General features: G+C 35.9%; 1 protein-coding gene across 2 annotated transcripts in view; it reads right to left on the minus strand.

Moving 5' to 3' along the window:
- Positions 1-255: 255 nt before the first annotated feature.
- Positions 256-19,564, minus strand: part of ZFAT (zinc finger and AT-hook domain containing) — a 74,828-nt gene continuing 55,519 nt past the window's right edge. The window contains exons 13-17 of one of the 2 annotated variants that reach the window (XM_053947415.1): positions 16,265-16,383; positions 14,728-14,854; positions 12,534-12,664; positions 11,908-11,972; positions 1,463-1,497 (exon numbers count right to left, since the gene is read on the minus strand). In XM_053947415.1, the coding sequence (XP_053803390.1) occupies positions 1,494-1,497; positions 11,908-11,972; positions 12,534-12,664; positions 14,728-14,854; positions 16,265-16,383 (446 nt within the window). In that variant the 3' untranslated portion in view covers positions 1,463-1,493. Of the gene's footprint in view, positions 1,498-11,907; positions 11,973-12,533; positions 12,665-14,727; positions 14,855-16,264; positions 16,384-19,564 lie in introns of both variants that reach the window. The other variant, XM_053947406.1, reaches the window with a different exon arrangement.

A 19,564-nucleotide genomic window follows, 5' to 3' on the forward strand; every position in this document is an offset into this window, starting at 1 on the left:
GAACCCAGCAGACTCAGAAGATGCTGACAATCAACTCATTACATTACATCCACTTAGTCAAAAGCTTTTTTCCATTTTTTTTTACCCAGAACACCCATAAATAAGTTCAATTACATAGAAAGGTCTGCTTGTATTTCATGGTGGTACTTTCTTGATAAGAGACTACTAAACTGGAGGAATAACTCATCAAAGTCAATGCACACCAGCACTTTTTAATTAGCTACCAAAGGGAAACCAGCACTTAAAAACTTGAAGCATTAGAAGAAAACATGAGAATTTTTTATTTATTAATAATTTTTACAGCTCAAATTTAAAAATATTAAACCAGAAACAATTCAAGATTCATGAAAGAAAATCTGGAACTATATACATGCATAATTAAGAATATCTTGATTCTTGTCAATATTTACTTAAGCTTTTTGTACAAATTTTTTCACACAGTCATATTTACAATCATGTCTGTTTAAAACATATGAACATACATCTCTTATAGCATTTACAAATCTTTTGAATATATCTTTTTTCCTTAAAAACAAAAGAATATTTCCTTGATTTGACAGTTTTGGTTTCACCTTATAAATACCAGATGGATATTTATTCAGTGGGATGGAAACAGTTATCATTATTCAAATAGCTAAATAACAGTCATCCCACTGATACCCAGAATTATCACATATGGCTTTAAATACCTCCCAAACTCAAAGGATCATCTCACAGGTATAAACTACAGTCCATCTGTGGTGTGTTTCTAATTAAAACTCCAGCCTTTGTTTGGGTTAGATCCATAGCTCAGCAGACACTTTCTAAGCAGGTACTCAGAGCTAAGAGGCCTTTTTAAAGTATAGAAAAAACAACTTTGATTCCAGCCAAGTCAAGAACATATGAAGCATGTATAAAATGGGATGTATGGGCTTTTCCAGACACTCTAGTTATCTTTACAGATGGTTTTTATCATGGGATACCACAGTTTTGAACAGACAATATTTTTGCGAATTTACAGGAATCAAGTGAGAGATCTTCTAAGAAGGGGAAGAATACTTTTTCCTTAAAAGCATCTTCTAGAAACAAAGAAGTCTGAGAAGGTTTTGCACATAATACGTCTAAGATACAATCCAACTTACTGATACAATCCAACCAGTTAGATCACTTCACAAATCAACTGAAAATCCATCAGCTTGCTCGCTTTTGGTTGGGACAAAAAACCCCAAACCTCTGGCTTTGGCAAATTAAGAAGTCATCTCCTTTGAGCATCGTTCTCTAGAGCTCCTGCACTGATTCTTCCAGAGCTTGCTCCTCCACAGGCTGCACAGCTTCCTGAACATAAACAATGAATTCTGAAGCCTCCCCGCCCTGGGTATAGACAGTGACTGTCTCGATGCCCTCCACCTCATCTGAGGACACCACCAGGTGATGCTGCTCCGACAGCTCCACCGACGCCTGCTGCAGCGTCTCCTGGATCATCAGCGTGTGGTTGGCTGACTGCTCCTCTTCCTTCACCTGAGGAGACAGTGGAGAGCTTAAAGAAATTTCACCTTCCCAAGAAGTACCTGGTATTGTGATGATTAATGGAAATACAGCACACAAATTAGCAATCACACAGTTTTGGAAGAAAATGTCAGTTTTGCAGAAAATGCGAGCGCTTTTGATTAATGAGTGTGTAGCAAGGCAGAATACTGAAAGCACCAACACAGCATCTCAGTTCTGGGCACAGAGAGTTGCAAAATTTCAGGAACACTGGTTCTTTAGAGACAGCTTTAATCTCTCACAGTCACTCATTCAAAACTGCTTTAATTTAAATAAATCTGAACTCAGTCAATTCCTCTAGTAGCACTGAGTTGAGAACCCATCCAAAACCATGTGAGAAAACACCTACTGTACCCACTTTCTTCTTTCTCTCTAGTCAATGGCTGCTCTTAGAAGTGCAAATTTCACTGTAAACCTTAAGGGATTTTATTAGAAAAATGTGAAATATAAATATCACTGAAATAGGTTCCTAAGGCCTACTGTTTGTGAGGCAGCAATGTTTACATTATTGAAAGGAGAGTGACAGAGACAAGTGAAAATAAAGGATTTTTTACTGAACATTTTGCTTCTTGTCAAAATTTTAAAAAGCAACACAATCTGGTGTTGAATTCCAAATTCATAGAAGTGCCTGTCAATTACTGAAATGCAGTACATACTAGAATGCAAAACCAAATCTTAATCCTCTAGCAGACCCATATAAAATTCCCATGCAAAGTACTCCAGAGAAGTATAAATAAATCAGGAAACTGGAAGTCATATGGAAGAAATGCATTCTCTCAAGTATTAGTGATAAAATAATCTACTTTTAAGGAGAGAAGAGAACAGCAATTTTTCAGTATGCAAGACATATGCAAAACCATTTGTTAGGGGAAGGTGTCCCTACCCATGGCAGGAAGGTTGGAATGAGATGATTTTTACAGTCCTTTCCAATCCAAACCATTCTAGGAATCTATGGTTCTGTTGCTGGAGCAAAGTGTGCTCCTGCAGCACTGAACTCTTAAGTGATCTTACAAAGAAGAGGTCAGACATGGTAGATTCTATGAAGTATGGAATCTAAGAGTTACAGAAGTTAGAAAGGGCTTTTTTTTTTTTCATTAGAAGCTGGATCAAAAGTAAACAGCAGTAGCACAATCAAATTCAAGTAAATATAATTAAGATCACTAATGCTATTTAAGAAGGGAGTGGAAACAGAAGGGAAGAACTACAGTGGGGATTCCAAGGATCTGTTTGGTCCCTTAGAGACAAGCAAGGAGAAAAATAGGCTCTATATGTTTGTTTTCCTGATGCTCTTTTCTCTTTTAATTTTTTTCCTTAAGCAACCATTCTCTTTGTTATACAGTGACTTTGCTTTTGACTTTTCTATTTCGTGTTTAAAATACCTGTCAGAAGAAGATTTCAGAGATTCACAAGACCGTTAGAACTTCACAGCACTCTGAACTTTCACTCAATTAATAAGGCTATAGAAAGATTTTCTTGAACAATAATGAGTATGTCCAGGTGTTAAATTATGCAGAGGGCCCCAAGTCAGTATGGCTGTAATATACTAATGAAATAAATGTGGATTTTATCTGGTGAAAGATTTAACATCTAAAGGGAATCTGGCCATTGCCACTGACCTTAATGCAACAGCACAGTCATACGTACCAATGCTCAATCTGGCTTCATTGCACAGGATTCAGTTTATAGGGATAAAAAAATACAGGAGTGGAATGATGTCCTTTTCACATTCCTTTATCAAACATATCTAAATGTTTTATTTGAAATATAGCTTAAACAGTTCCTGCTGAAGTTCAAGCTCAACACCCTATACAAGTAGATGATGCTGGATGTTTTCTTGGCACAGTAAAATTTGCAACCAGCCCCAGAAAGAACAATTTATGTTGTCTCAAAATGCAGGCATCATAGAATCAAAGAGCAATAGACTCAGAATGGTTTGGATTGACAGGGAACTTGGAGATTATCTAGTTCCAACCCCTCTGCCATGGGCAGGGACACCTCCACTAGGGCTATCCAGCCTGGCCTCGAATGCTCCAGGGATGGGGCATCCACAACTTCTCTGGGCAATCTGTTCCCATGCCTCACTACCCTCTGAGTAAAGAATTGCTTTGCTTCCTATCATCTAATCTAAGTCTCTCCTTTTTGAGTTTATAAACAATCCTCCTTGTCCTTTCCCTCTCTGTCAAAAATCACTTGCTCTTTTTATAAGGACCTTTCACCCCTCACTAATGGAAACTTGAGCCTCTCTTTGAAAAGCAAGGAGCTAAATAATGAAGAAAACTCACAGAACTGTAAACTTTTGTCTCTTGCTGCTCCTAATGCACCCTTTTATTATTTTTTAATTATTAAAGAAACCCTAGATCCTATTGAAAGCAACTGAGCATCTGTGAATTCTTATACCAAACGCCCTTTTCATAACTGTCCTCTCCTCTTTCCTGAGGGTACTCGCTCCACTCAGCTCTGTGGAAGTTAAGGACATACACAAGATCTACTAATGAATATTGCAACAGGCCATGAGAAGTCTAATCACCATTGAATTCAAATAGGAAGCTGCAGTTAGAAATGGTAGATAATCAGAATCTCACAACTTGTTATGAATCAGCTCACAATTACAGCCCTTGATGTTAGAGATGCTCAAACAAATACAGAAATAGGGATGCCTAAAACGTGGCCCTATAATTATGCAATATACACTAATCCCTCTTGTTTTTGTGCACTACACATAACCCCCTGACAACATGCCTCAGGCCAGAAAAATTACACTACATTTGCTAAGAGCTGCAGGAATGCACAATACAGTATGAGATGGATCTCACTGTTGTCACTCTAAATCAAAACCCATAAATAATTTTAAATATAGCTCTGTGAATGTACATAAATAATGAAGAGAGGAAAATAAATAAAGCATAGTTGACACAAAAATGAAATGAAAGCAGAATCTCATTCAATTCAATAGCAGCAATCTAATACTTATTCAGTTTTATATCCTTTTGAAATGAAAATGGCCAATAAAGAAAGTTAATTTAAACTCCCTACCTGACTTTATCAATGTGGGTTTATTACCCTTGTCATGCAGGGTAAAGAAAACTAATGCCTTTATTTCTGGTGTTTCTAGCTTCCAGTATCTTTTTTGGACAGCTATCTGTAATCCTTTTAGTTTGACAAATCACCACATTATTTGAGATATTTACATTTCAAATCAGTTCAATGTTTACATGCTTCTGTTTGGTTCCTATTAGATTGTTCCACAGGGAATAATCACAAAATGTTAATTTACATCCCTCAAATTGATGAAACAGTGGGACAGCTGCCATCTGAATGAACAAAGTCACCACACTCAATTCTCTTTATTGGCTTCTGAAATCTTTTGAAGAGCAGCATCCAAGACCTCTTTTCTGTTTGAGAGTCAGCTGAAAAGCATCTGTCTGCTTATCCTTCATTAAAGAATGACAGCAAGGAGCTGAAGCCACACACAGCTGGCACATTAAATCAAGTCAGTACCTGCATAAATATTCTTTATTAACTAAATCTGTCTCTCACAAAAGCCAATGGGACTTTCACCACCATGTTTTCTTATGAAGCTCAACATTTCTAAATTCCAAATGTTCTTAATTTACATATCCAAGGATCATCCAAATACATGGAAGTATTCATTACAAATGTGTCACTCTTACAGAAATCTCTTTCTCTCAAAACAATAAAGTATTTTTAAATTTGAAATAAATGAATTCAAGCCATTAAGGAAAACATACTTCTTCCCTTTCCTAAAAGGAGTAAGAAAAAATATTTGCAGTAAGATGCTAAAGCCTTTTCCTTGCTCTAGAACTAATTTTGTGAAATACTGTAATATCTTCAATTTTGTTTGAAGTCAGCAGGAGTTCCAGGTCCATTGTGCTTAAAACAGTTTTGCTGGGCCTGTCCCCAAATCCTCAGTAGAATCTCCCTCTTGATTTCACATTGAATGCTGCTTTTCAGTTTGCCATGAAGCAGAAAAGTTAATCACAGAGATCTTTCAGATTTTCAAAACCTTATACTAGGCTGCAGATGCTCCTATTTATATCATAAAGCATCAGTAAGAAAATATACAAAATATCTGCAGAAAGGATTAAAATGAAAGCATTTTAGATCACAGAGAGCACCTGGATATGTGATGTGTCAGCTTACATTGGTGCCTACAAGCTTTGCTCAGTATCATCAGAATAATTTCAACGCTTTCTCAGTTCTGGTTTACATACAGATATATTGTGTAAAAAAGACACACAGAACACACTGTAATTTGATCATTTGAATCTCTGTAATGAGCTACAAAACAAAGACAATCTGGTGCATAATGGTTTTGGAATAATAAGAGGCTTGAGTATGAAAGAATTGCTTTGCATAAAAGCAGCAAGGCGACAAATCTTTGTACTATTGATGCAGATTTTAAAAAACTTTTTGCAATTGGCTGGTTGAATATGCCCAACAGAGGGACTGTGGCTGCACATGGCACTCATCTGGCAAAATGCTGGACCAATGCTGGATCAACTTTTGAGGCAGAATGGCAACACTGCCATTGTTTTAGGAGCTCTAACAGGACAGGGATCTTGACTGAGATTTTATCTGTACCTTACAGAGATGAGAACCCCTCATCCCCATCTGCCCCATTTAAAACTTTCCATTGCTGTTACTGCTACAGGAAGCATCAGATTGCTCTGTGTTCTAAAGCAACTACAAAACTGACAATCAACATATGCATAACTCCATACACTGGCAAATTTTCTAGATTACCACCAGCAGCCATCATCACATCAGGACCAATCCAAGCAGACTGAAATACAAGGTGTGCTGCTGAAGCACAATGTTCAGTAGCCTCTGATGTGACAGCCATGCTAATAATAGGTATTTACTTTTGAAGATGTGCTATGCTATAAAATTCTTTTCTGTGATCTGCTTTGAGCTGATGTATAATCTTTACTCTGCCTTCCTACTGCTGTCACTTTGAAGAAAGTGACTTACCATGGTAGGTTTTTACTGGAGCCTGAAGAGATCACAGAATAAAAGGATAAAAGGGACTAAAATAAAGGGTGAAACACATGGAAATCCTATATTTTCTGATTATCTTCTGATAAAGATCTGTTTAGTTATTGTAATAGCTGATATACTTATTCTCCAGAACACATTATGTCTAAGTTAAAAATAGGTTACTATCCTTTTCAGAAATAAATTTAACCTTTCACTTCAGTCTACAGTAGTAAAATCGTCAGTAAATCCTTCTGAGTGGAAGGAAAAGAAAGAGAATTCAGCAGCCGACTACCACACTTTATTGTTAATATTCATGTAGTGCTTTGGATCAGGACCTGGATTGTATCAGCTATGCTACATGAAAAGAGTAGTTCATGCCCCAAAGACCTTATAATTTCAGTATCACTTCAGTATAAAACAAGACAAAGTAAGCAGACATAAAAAAAGGGAAGTGAGAGAGTAAAACATAAATGGGACAGTGGTAGTTCAGTGTGACAGGCATTAGTGTCAATATACAACAGCCTATTCACAGATAATTGCTGCCATCATATTTTTGACAAGTAATTGAGAAGACAATGAGGTACAAATGGCTACTCATTAAAAATCCACAGAACTAAGCACAAGATGGAAGAAGGCATTAGAAATTTATTTGAAAAAAGTAATAAGCAACTAAATCTTCATCAACTGAGCAAAGGTAGGAGACAAAATCTTTAATGAGAAACGGGACTCTAAGTAGAAAAGGAGTAAAAAATTCAGGAAAGGAAAACAAGACTTTGTTTGATGTGGCATAAAAAGGAACATCAAGTAAACAGGATAAGAGAAGCTGATGACAAGAAGAGGAGCAAAAGTAATCTTTGAGTTTTTTTCTGAAAGATACAAAAGGGATAAAACATAAATTGTGAATGTCAGAAAAAAGATTATCAAAGTTAACTGTAGCATAAAATAATGATGGCTTGGGCAACCATTGTAGCTAAAAGGTTGAAATGGGAAACCATATAGGAGTCATCATTCAGAACAAATTGGCACCATTTAGGTATTCACCTTCAGGCAAGGCCCAAGAATGTTCCTGAGGAGGAAATCAGCTCTCTGGCTTGAAAAAATAGGGAAGATATCCCACAGAGTTGAGAAATGAAGTGGACTTCTGATGAACAACTGTGCAGAAAGGCTGATATAATCACCTTATAATAATAATATCTAGTGATTAACACAAACTTCTCAGCCATCTTCAGAGTGAGCTAAAAGTGATGGTTCTAGAGCACACAAACCCAGTGCAGTATCACAGGCCTAAGAAAAAAACAAATTACCAGCAAATTTGTCCATCGCTATCTAAATGAGAAAAACCCTGAAAAACAGATAACATGCAATCAAATTGAACTGGTTACAACAGTGCACACCAATGTAAACCTTTGGTTTGCAATCCAAAATTCTACTGCTCTGTAGCAGTAATTTGATGCAAAAATAAGAACTCATATTTGGACAGAGAACTCTACATGCTTTCTACTTCTTGTGTCAAAGAGATCTGATACAAGAAATAAACTGTATAAAAAATGAATTAATTAAATCAGGTAGTATCTTGCTGCCATTAAACATTCCTGCTAACAAACACTGGCAATGGAAGAGCAACAACTAGAAGAGAAACTAGAGCTGATGGACACAGACCATGAAGAGGAAACACTTCTGGTGTTCTGGTCAATGCAGTGAGGGATTCAGGAACTAAGCTTTCAAGGATATTCTTCATATATTGTGAAATCAAGAATATGCACTTTGAAATATTGTTTCCTTGGAGAGTTACAGCATTACACACTGCAAGAATCTCCTCTAGAAAAAATAACCTATCAGGGCTGTTAATTTCTGAGGGTAATGCTTCCTCACAAGAAACTCAGTATTTAAATCAAACAAATGTTTAACTTGGAAGAAACTTTTTATGGAATAATTAATATCCTTTGTTTGATGCACACTCTAACTGAAAGAAACAGCTAAATATCAAGGCAGTTTGTAGTGAAACACTATCTCTATTCTAGTTAACACACAGATTTTGTGTGAAAAAACAGTCTTTGAACACAGGCCTGCAGAGACTGTAAATCAAGGGTTTGTGTGATACTGGCCTGACTGCTTATGCTTGGCATGTAAGCCAGGAAAATAGTCCAACCCTATAAATAATGGATTGAATATCCTCTTCTAGCAAAATAAACAAAAACAACCAAATGAATCAATCTCCACCCTAATCACAAGGGCAAAAGTACATCTGTAATAGGACACAGCACAGAGAGTTGAATGTACAGAAAGGGAAGTGTCCTGTTTTACCCTTCCAGTCCCTTCACCTTCCCATGAGCTGTTCCCACACAACTCCTTTCTCCCCAGTCTCTTGCCTATATTTACCATCCACTATGCAGAACATTTCCTGGCTTTTCTAAGCATTTATTAGCCTTTTTCCTAGTTGTTCTTCAAGCTTAGCACTCTTTCTTCTATCCCTTTTCCCACCTTGCTACTTTTTTCGTCTTTAAGCAGAGCAGAACAACTCAAATGTCCTGCCATGAAGATATATCTTCATCAGCTCTTTTACAGAGAGATCCAGAGTAGATCCTAGTAACTGAACAAGGATGGATTTCTCCTGCCATGCTGTGATCAAACCTTCAAAGGGGATTTTTGCCAGTCTCAGATCACATTGGTAAAACTTCACATTACTAACTTTTTTCCCTCAGGCATTTGATGAGATATTTATATTACTCTCTTTATCAGTTGCATGTTTTCAGTCCTCACACAACTGGATTTATCTCAAACTAGAAAAAATTTAACTTTGATAACAGATTAGTATACTGACTCACAGGCACAATTAAGATAAGATCATTTCAGGCTCCAGACACAACCTTGGAAAGGTCTTATACATGTGACACTGTGACACTAACAGAGCCAAGAATGATTCCTATTTACCAAACATAATCCAAGCTAAGCAGGGCTAACTTTGCATTTTTGGGGTTTAAAATCGTAAGTTGAATCCCAGTTCTAGCTGGAATTGGTTACTGTTATGTTGTCAAAGCCTTTTCTTTAATATAATCATTCATATAAACAAGAAATATAAAGTTTCCTAATTCACAACTGAAATTTTGTTCTCGACATGCAATTCAGGAGCTGTGAAGGACAATCTGATCTTGATTTCACCTCCATTATAATGTGTATTTATAATTTAGTGTACTTGCAGTAAGACCACAAGCAGAACAATAATTTAATAGAAGAACTCCTCAAACACGTTATCCTTTATGTCCTGTGACCTAGTAGAAAACAATTTTAAAATTATACCAGATTAGACCTAATTAATACACCAGATATCTTCTAAGATGATAAAAAGGACTTAGGGATAAATATAGAGTTTTTTCTGGAGGCAAAATTCTTGAATTAACCGGAAGCTCTAGAGGCACAGCACACTGAAGATATGTAAGCACACGTTAGAGAAATGCTAAAGCATGAGCATAGCAGCATTACTGAGAGATACAGCTGGATTTATACAAGATTTTGAGGATAAAGTGTAAATGAGAATTTTATGAGTTAAAAGTAAGGATGAGGACAGCTGTGGGAGAAATAAATTTCCAGGGAGGAAAGAGGAAACAAAAATAGGAACACTAGAGTGTAACATTTACAGAAAAAAAAATCCTTTTGAAACATTCCAGTAGTTTAGAATTAGAAGAAATTTCTTGGTGCAAATAGAGAAATATGAAGGAAACTTGTGAGGGCTAGCTAAAAATGAGATTTGAAAGTAAGAACTGATATAAGAAATGGGTAATGTATGTCCTTAGAGAAAAAGAAAAAAACAAACAGCATAAAAATCAGGACAACTACAATAAATGTTGTTGAGGAAAGAAAAAATGGATCCAAGCTGCTAAGCAAGGTCTGTGTGAGGCCATTAAAGAGCAGGAGTGGAAATTCAGTGACGGATGATATCGATAGATTGCTGACACCCTGAATGAATTCTTTGTCTCACACAATCCACAAGAGAAGCTGAAGGTCACAGAAGAAAGTGTGGAATACATTTTCCAGTAGGAAAGTGAAATATGAACATATCTAAAGGTCACTTCAAAGTTAACAATTAGGAACCAATGATAATTAAAACTCAACCAAGTTATAGGTACAAATAAGGAATATCCCACAGAAAGCAACTCAGTATTGAAGAAAAAGCCTGACAGTTTCTAATGGGGGAGGATTAAAGTCAATCTAATAACATTTAAAGACCTCTTTCCCTCAGATTAAAATTTGCTGTGCCTGTAACTCTGGAGCGATTTTCTGGTGGGAAGACAAGAGTTGGAAAGTAACTACAGCTATATAACACACCAGATTATGATAAAAAACCAATTTCTGTAGAAAAATAAAAGAAAAAAGAAAAGAGAAAAATGAAAAGAAAAATTTTTAAAATGTAGAAGATTCTAAAGGGAGGGGGAAAGGGGGCATAAAAAGAATAGTAAAAAATATATTCTGTGCTCTGAGAATTCAATATTTCATTTAATACAGGAGTGGTGCTTGTAAGAGTTTGATATCACTGAGAGTCACTGATGTATAGAGGGAAAAAGAAGTGATTAAGGCTTAGCAGTCCGCAAACTCAAAAGGCTAGAAACATGGATTGAAAAGTGAAGAAGAAAATTAATTTGGAATATAAATATTTACTTAGAAAAAGTTACCAGTAAATTCAGAGGGTCCAACAAGGAAGTTAATAGATTTTATGATGACTCGGATATTGATCAGAGTTAATACCTGTATATTTAAAGTTTAACACTCAGATATCAAAACATTCTCTAGGCAGCTCTACTTCAGCAGCCACTTTCTCCTATACCTTTAGTACAACAGCCTCAAAAGATGAATTTCTTTAGGGAAGAACTAATTTCAATAATATTGACAAACACCAATTACTAATACTGCATTCAACCCCTAAACAGGTCACCTCTATAGCACAGCATGCACATTGGTAATGGCTATACTATAAAAGGTTTTTTAAACTTGCATGTAATTGGACCACACTGTCTCTTCTCTTTAATGACTGAATTTAGTTTTCAAATTTGGGTATGTTATTCTACAAAAAAGCCCTAAACTCTTACATAGTTTCTAGTCAAAATACCTGTTAAGTATTGCAAAGGAATATCTGAAAATGCTCTTGCTTCAAATTCTGCCTTTTGTGACATCTGGGCAGCAAGCTTAGGAATTATCCAAGTACTTCACACACCATGAACTTCACACTTCTGTGATGCTCTCATGAACTCTATGTTCAAAACACTACAAAAAATGCTGAACTCAAAAGTTAGTTTCAGCATTCAGAATAATCAGTTCTGGTTCATTTAAATAAAAGGAGTTACTTAAACTCTTTGGGAAGTTAAAACTTCACATGTTCTTTCCTTTCCTCACCTGTCAACCACTGAGTGCAGAGACCCCAGTGAATCAGTGGGGACAGGGATAAGCAAAGAGCTGTGCTGAAAGAGAAGGAACAAGCAGAGTTTAAAGAACACTGAGAGGAGAATGAAAAATGGAAGTTAGCAGACACCTGTGAGGAGGAAATACTGAGCAAAAGTCTTCATGTTTGAACCCAACAGACACCTCAAATTGAAATTTATTTCCTTTTGCTTGCTGCACCAAGGACCACCTGAATCTTTTAGATGACAATGGCATTAAGTGTCTGCACAAAATAAGTATGTTATTTTATAAAGCCTGAAAACACCTGCTAGAAAAAAGCTGTATTTTCACATACATATCTACATACAGATACAGGTGTATTTATTCATTCAAAAACTATAAAACATACAAAACTATATGCATTTTTAGATGTATAAAGATATATGTGTATATATGTATAAACATGTACATGTGTGGGCATGTAAACACACATACATACAACACCCAGTGAAAAATCAGGAAAAGTTCTTTATGTGTCTTGAATAATCATTTAAAATTTGTCCCTTGCGAAGTAAGACCCATTTCACAATAAATATATGAAAATTAAATGTGGCTGGTTTAGAGAAGAAAAGAGCTCTTACCTGCTTGACCACTGTCACTGTGCCAGGTGCCATGGTAACGACAGAAGCCACTGCGGTGGCATCGTGGGACTCCGAACCCAACTCAATGATCTGCTGCAGGATGTTTACAGCTGTTGGATCCAGTCTTTCACCTTATCAGAAAGACAGCAGCCATAAGGTCATCACAGTAGGACAGTTCTGAGGCTATGTGAATCAAACAGCACAGCCCTGACTCGCAGTGCTGCTGGTACAATTCAAAAAGCTCAATAATGTGACATTTTAATAACAGATCTATGGCAGGGAAGTATTCACAAAATAAATTTGCCCAGGGAATACATGAATCAGTAAGTGCAGCCACACTGATCACTTCTATGCCTATTTGAAAGACATCTAAAAGAGTACATTGAATAAAGAAACAACATAGCAGGAATTGCAAATTAGGAAGCTGCAAGACTTTACAAATCCAAAAGTGTATTTATCAGTCATTCACCTTACACAGAACCTGCCTGTATACCAATAACCATAACAGCCATTTGGTATTTTAGAAACCTGTGTTTACCCTCTGTCTGGTCCTCTGCAATACCCCTCAACCTAAATGAAGAAGTTTTATCACTAACCTGCTGAAGGAAAAGGTTAATTGCTTAACCTCATACTGATAATTTTATGAACACTGGATCAGAACATGTCTGTCCTTTTTAAAAAATTTTCTGATGCGTGTAGCCCTGCCAAAGGAAAGGAATGTTTACAAAAAAACCCAAACAAAACATTTATAGTTGTACTCTTACTTCTCACAAGGCGTGAAAGACCTGAATGCAGAAAAATGTTTTTTGTTATGCAGGAATACAAATTCCTACCAATGGCCCACCATTCCTACATGCCCACCGTCAGCATGAGGGAGATGTCAGACAGAAAGAAAGAAACTGTCAGGGTCATGTAAAGCTTCCTTATATTTGCTTTAATCACTGTCAGAGACAGAAAAGAGATAGAAAACAGAATAAATCTAATTTCCTAAGTTAAACTCTTTTAAACTGAGGTTGATACTGTGATAGTATAGGTAGTCTAAGTCAGATAGTTTAACTTCAAATAGAAAGTAGTTATATTTTGTAATTTATGTAAGAAAAAGTATCTGAGTACTGAAAAAGGTTTGCTAAAACTGCCTTTAGACAAGATACTACTGTTTTTATACAGAGGGAATATGCGGGAAGAGTACCTGAAGTTGGATGCTCTAAAAAGAAGATTACTGAAAAAATGATAGCTTCATGCTTAAAATAAAGACTGCTATGTACAGTACATTCCATGACAATATTTATTTTAATTTAGATATACAGAAGTTTAAAAAAAGTTTTCAAGAAGTTTTCACTTATTCAGAATCTCAACTCATTAAAGTAATATACAGAAACTGGCAGTAATGTAATTTAATTGCAACATGCTTGGAAAATCCATAAAAACTGAGAATTTTTGACATGTATCTCCACTGTGAACTATAAAGACTACAATGGCAAGCAATTGCAAAATGCTGTCTTCCCAGAACCAAGGCATTTATTTATATATATTAAAAAAAATCCAAAATCAACAACAACATAGGAACACCTACTCTAGTCTCTGGTGTTTTAACACTCTAAGAAATCTGGGCATTTTTTTTCTTTTCTCCTGGTTTTTGTTATTTCCCACTTGGCAGACATTATCTAATACTACTCTTTTACTATTTTCCTTCTCAGCCTGATACAGAATAGCTCACTTAGTTTTGTGCACCACCAAAATTGAGATTGTTAGTGCTGTCTTGGGAATGTGGTAAATGAGCTATTCCAGCATGTCACTCCTGCAGTCTTGCTGACTAAAGCCAGAGAGGGAGAAAAATAATAGCCAGAGAATTGTCATTAGATATACACCATCTACTCTGCCAAGATAGCTAATTTCACAGCATATTTAATAATATAGGCAGGAAATTCCACACAGCTAATAATAAAGTGCAAAACAGGCAGTGATAAGTATTAATGAATTCAGGATACAGGAATTCATAATGAATTATAATCTTTCCTTTATACTTAAAGAAAATATAACCCCCCAGAAGAAAGTTCTGGGCTACTTATTTCATAATTTTTAACAGAATATTACAGGAGAAGAAGATTACATATTGCCCATTACACTCAAAATAATTGGATATTTTGGAAGAAAAGGTGTATTTGTGTTCCAACCCAGGAAAAAGGTAACTTACTGTTCTCAGAAGTGTATCTGAGGTTCTGTAATGCAGCCACAGCAGCCTGAGTGCCTTGAACATCTTCTCCAGCCTCTGTGATATGGAGATACTGAGTAGATGCTTCTTCGGAAACCTCAGCAGTTAACTTGGAAACAAAACCCAGCCAAGGCATGAATAATCTCATTTCAGCAATTTAACAGAAATAAGGAATGAGTTTGGACAACAAATACTGTAACAAGAGCTATACTGGGTGAAACAGAATTCAAGAAGAGTGTAACATGGGAGACAGGATAATCATTCTACAGTGTTCTTCTAGATTCTACTTCAAAAGTTGTTTTAAGAATTAAAACAAAAAGTTATCTTGACCTTATTTTTGTTGCACAGCTATCTTGGAACTAACAGTAAACTTGTACTGTACCAGGGTTTAGCAAATACCTTTTGAGCATAATTAATTTACCATGTGGATCTGTTAAAACACTTCAGAAGCTTGAAACAAATGACATTTTATTTCGGAAAAGTTATCCTTTCCATAAACTATGTTTTTTTCAAGACAAGCTGTCAATATATATTCCTGCTCTGATGGGACTCTATTGCCAATTCAGCAACAGTCATTCTTGCACCCAGGATGTCCCCTTATTTTTCCCGCTTTGGGCAGCTACAGGCAAAGTGTACAGAGAATCATTTGGAATATGGATAAAAGACTTTGAAGGGTTACATTTTAAAAGGCTTGTCCTGTCTTCTTTGAACAGCTGTCCAAATAGAACCTATGCCAGTGTTTTTCAAAGACTTATCCTTCTGTGTGTGGATACTCAATAACTGTTAGACAAGACCTGTAAGTCAGCTCTTCCAAATCAGGCATTAGATTTGTGATGGGGGTCAGACTGAAATTTAGCAGCAGAGGCCTATAACTGTGGGGGTCAGCCAGCTGCAGTTGGCTCTTGGCTTTTTCCTCAATCTGGACTTCAAAATCAGCCTGCTCGGGCAGTGGAAGACACTCTGCTGGCCAACCATAATTTTTTAATGAAAGTGTCTAAATCTGTGCTTTTCCCATCGATTCTGCATCTCCAGGATTGAAGCTGAAAGCACAGAACATATCATAGAAGTCTTACCCTGCATAACATTACAGTTTTTTCAGATAGTCAATTTAAAAATTCAGTTTTCTAGATTCTAGCCTTCTCTGGACTAAGACATAAGCTTTTTTCTGCAGCTTTGCTCATCTTACAGTTAACACTAGTGAATATTCAGCATATTACAAAATGCAGTAAGTTTTTCAATTTCACACTTTTTTGCTAAAGCTTTCACCCTTTCTGTTGCAAACAGAGGACTAGAAGCCTAAAATGCAAAAATAAGCATTTACGAGGTTGTTAACCCTACCATATATTAAAATTTAACAGACATAGCAAGGCATGCATTCAAGCAAAGATAAAATCCCACGACATTCTGATCTTATATAAAGTCAGAACCACATTTTTTCACACTTCTTATTTTTATTCTTACTTTTCTCCCCAGAATTTTAAAAAATCTTAGGGTCAAAGCTATTGTTATTTTGCTTTACCTCCCACTTGGTCTCCCCATCATTCTCCACCAACTTCATTCCATGCTTATTTTTAAGATGTCTGTTGAACTCCCATTTTGTACCGTACACAAAGCTGCAAACAGGACACTTAATGCCACCTACAAGACAACACAAATAAATTCTTTGAGTTATTTTCATATACATTATTTTTCAACACAGCAACAAGCTGTTTAATTTGACCCCATCTCAATCAAGCTGTGTAACTGTGAAACATTTTCTTTCAGCTATTTATCCAACATGAAATATGTTAATATTTAACATACACATTAGTGGCATACTTTAATAATATTTTTAAAATGTGTCTTCTCTGTTCTACAGTTTCTCTATTTTATACAGCTGTTCTAGTTTTCTTAAGTTTCAAAACAAACTATTTTTTTTTTACATTAGCAATGTAAACTAGGAAGCATTAACAATGTAATATTCTCTTTACCCAAATATTTTTGCTCTTGAGTTTTATGTTAACATGCAAACTGTAAATAAAGTTTTCTGTCTACAAAATGATGCATAGCAAGAAGTTAGCACAATGTTTAATATGTGAGTGTGAAGCATTACAGGTAAAAAAACTAAGCATGATAAAATCACGAGAATCTAATTTTTTACATGAGATAAAAGAGCTTTTACTTCTTTTGCTTATGAAAGTCGTTTGGTCAAATGTCAGATATCACTTGCTTGTAATAATGCAAATTAGTATTTCTTTTTTCCCCTCTATTGACTAAAGACAACATGAATAACCTACATGTGATAAATTGTTGCATTAGGTGACCAGACCTCACTGTAACAAATCTAATAGCAGGAACTGTGCTACCACATGCCTGACTCCAAATCATTGTGGCAAAAGATGATTTTCACCCATCATGTTCCAAGGCATCAAAAACACCCAGAGAAGCTGGATATGAGCCAAGACCTGTTTGCATAGTCCTTTATGAACAAAGCAATTAGAAAAAACATCCCATTTTACATTAATGGAAACTTACCATACGGTAACCAGGTGAAAAGAAACAAAATTTTAATTTTGATAAAACAGAAGGTAACTAAACTCAGTCTCTAGAGTATTTCACTGACACTTATTATTACTATACTAACCCTCCTCTTTGCTAAGTCTTTACCAAACTTCACTGTTAGAGCAGATGCTCAATATTCCATCTCTAAGCAAAACTGAAGCACTTTTTCTAAGGGAAACTCAAAAAATTCAGATTAGAATAGATTAGATAATATTATCAGTTACAGAAAATGAAATGACACATTAATTTCACACCAATCTGTAGTATTAGGAAAAACACATTGCTGTAAAGCAGTGAACACTTTTCTGCATTACTTTGATATCAAAAGTATTAAAACAACACACCATTAAATTAAATCTGTAACTTTTGTCATTATTACTTGAATTAAACAATAAGTAATAGAAACATAGAATTCAGCTGTTAATATATAACTCCATATCAGTGACTTGATATGGAAGCTCAGAGAAATTAATTTCTAGATAATTCTTTAGAATAATGGGTAACATACAGAGAAAGTCAACAAATTACACACCTTTACTACTTTCAATAACAAAACTGATGTTTGTAACAAAATACTGCAGGCAGATCTTACATAGCTCCACAACTTTCTTCCATTGACATGTGCTCTTTTTTATTTATTGGCCTAAAATCTCCACAAGACAATTCTCATTTTTGTATAAAGAAAGCACATGATGACTGCTGTAAAACGAACACTGAGGCCACAAGTGGATCCTCACATATGGCCTGTACAAGCAGCTGCACAAACACAAACAAAAATTTGTCTCTCAGACACGTTAAATTTTTTTTTTCTGAATGGCAGGGAGTATCAGTGAAGAGAAAGGAAACAAATCCGGGAAAAATTGTATTGGACTTGCCGAGCACAAAGCAAATGAAACTAAAAAATAAGCCATCAAATGAGCACATAGACAGGGCCTTGCAGAAAAACTAGTGGGTAATGCATAAGATTCTTGCCCCCTTTGCAGAATATATCAAATTCTTATGCTATTTGTTTTCCTTTATTACTTTATAATACTAAAATAAATGTCAGATCATAGACTTCTCCTTAAACAAAGAAACACACACACACCTTGCAAAATCCCAAGCATTTCTCTGATCCTGGGTGATTCCAATTTATAACCACAAGCCCAGAAATTATATACTGCTGTCTATCCTTGGCAATGCAATTGCTCCAGTGAACACATTCTCTCTTCTATGAATCATTCATTTATTTATAAGCTCATTCTAGGAATCTTGAGTACAGTCCAGCAGTCTACATTCATATAAATATTTCCAATTAAGTTATTTGCAATGCCTGCAATGCAGTCAAAAACCAACTGAGAGTAGAGGAGATGAGAAAGTGTGAGGCAATTCACTCTGGGCTCAGGAGGTAACTTAGAACAAGCAGAATACAATACAAATAGATATAGACAGCTTTTATTAGATATTAATCTTTGTTACTTTCCCCTCTCAATTTCTTTTCAAGCCTTTTTGCTTGCTGGTATTCTCTCTTTTTCCTTTTCATCTACAGTCCCTTCATTTCAAAGGATTTGTTTAATATCAGGCCTGAAAGGTCTTCCTTTATACATTAATAATTTTCCAAAATTGCATTTCAGATCTATGAATACAGTAATTGAAACTAAATAGCAGCTTGTCAGACAGTGGAAAAGGTGCAATGTCTGGCCCAAGCAGCTCAGAAACTTACAGAATCATCCAAAGATTTGGGTTGGAAAGGACCTTAAAGATCACCTCGTTCCAACCCCCCTCTCAAACCCCCCTTCCACTAGACCAGGTTGCTCAGGGCCCCATCCAACCTGGCCTTGAACACTTCTAGGCATGGGGCATCCACAATTTATCTGGGTAATTTGTTCCAGTACCTCACAGTAGAGAATTTCTTCCTAACATCTATTACCTTGTATGACACCCAGGTGTCATATATGACAAATATGATTTACTTGTCATACAGCATAATGTGTCCACAGTAATCTGTTTCTGCTGTGTGAACCAAATACAGAAGACATTCTGATTTCCAAATCAGGAAAACTTTTATTAACTTCAATAGGATTCATGTTTATCACTTCCAAATGCAAATGTCTCCCACCAGGAACAATTCTTCTCCCACTGAGATACCAATACACTGAGAAAAACTGATGTTTCTATAGCCTGATAAGGAATCTCTGGTCTTATTTGGAGCCCAGGTGCAAGATACATCTGATGCATCACAGAACAGGAAATTGAGTTGGCAAAGGCAGCTGAATGTGGGAAAATCACAGCTATTAAT

Source organism: Vidua chalybeata, chromosome 1, assembly GCF_026979565.1.
Source record: "Vidua chalybeata isolate OUT-0048 chromosome 1, bVidCha1 merged haplotype, whole genome shotgun sequence".
Taxonomy (NCBI): Eukaryota; Metazoa; Chordata; class Aves; order Passeriformes; family Viduidae; genus Vidua; species Vidua chalybeata.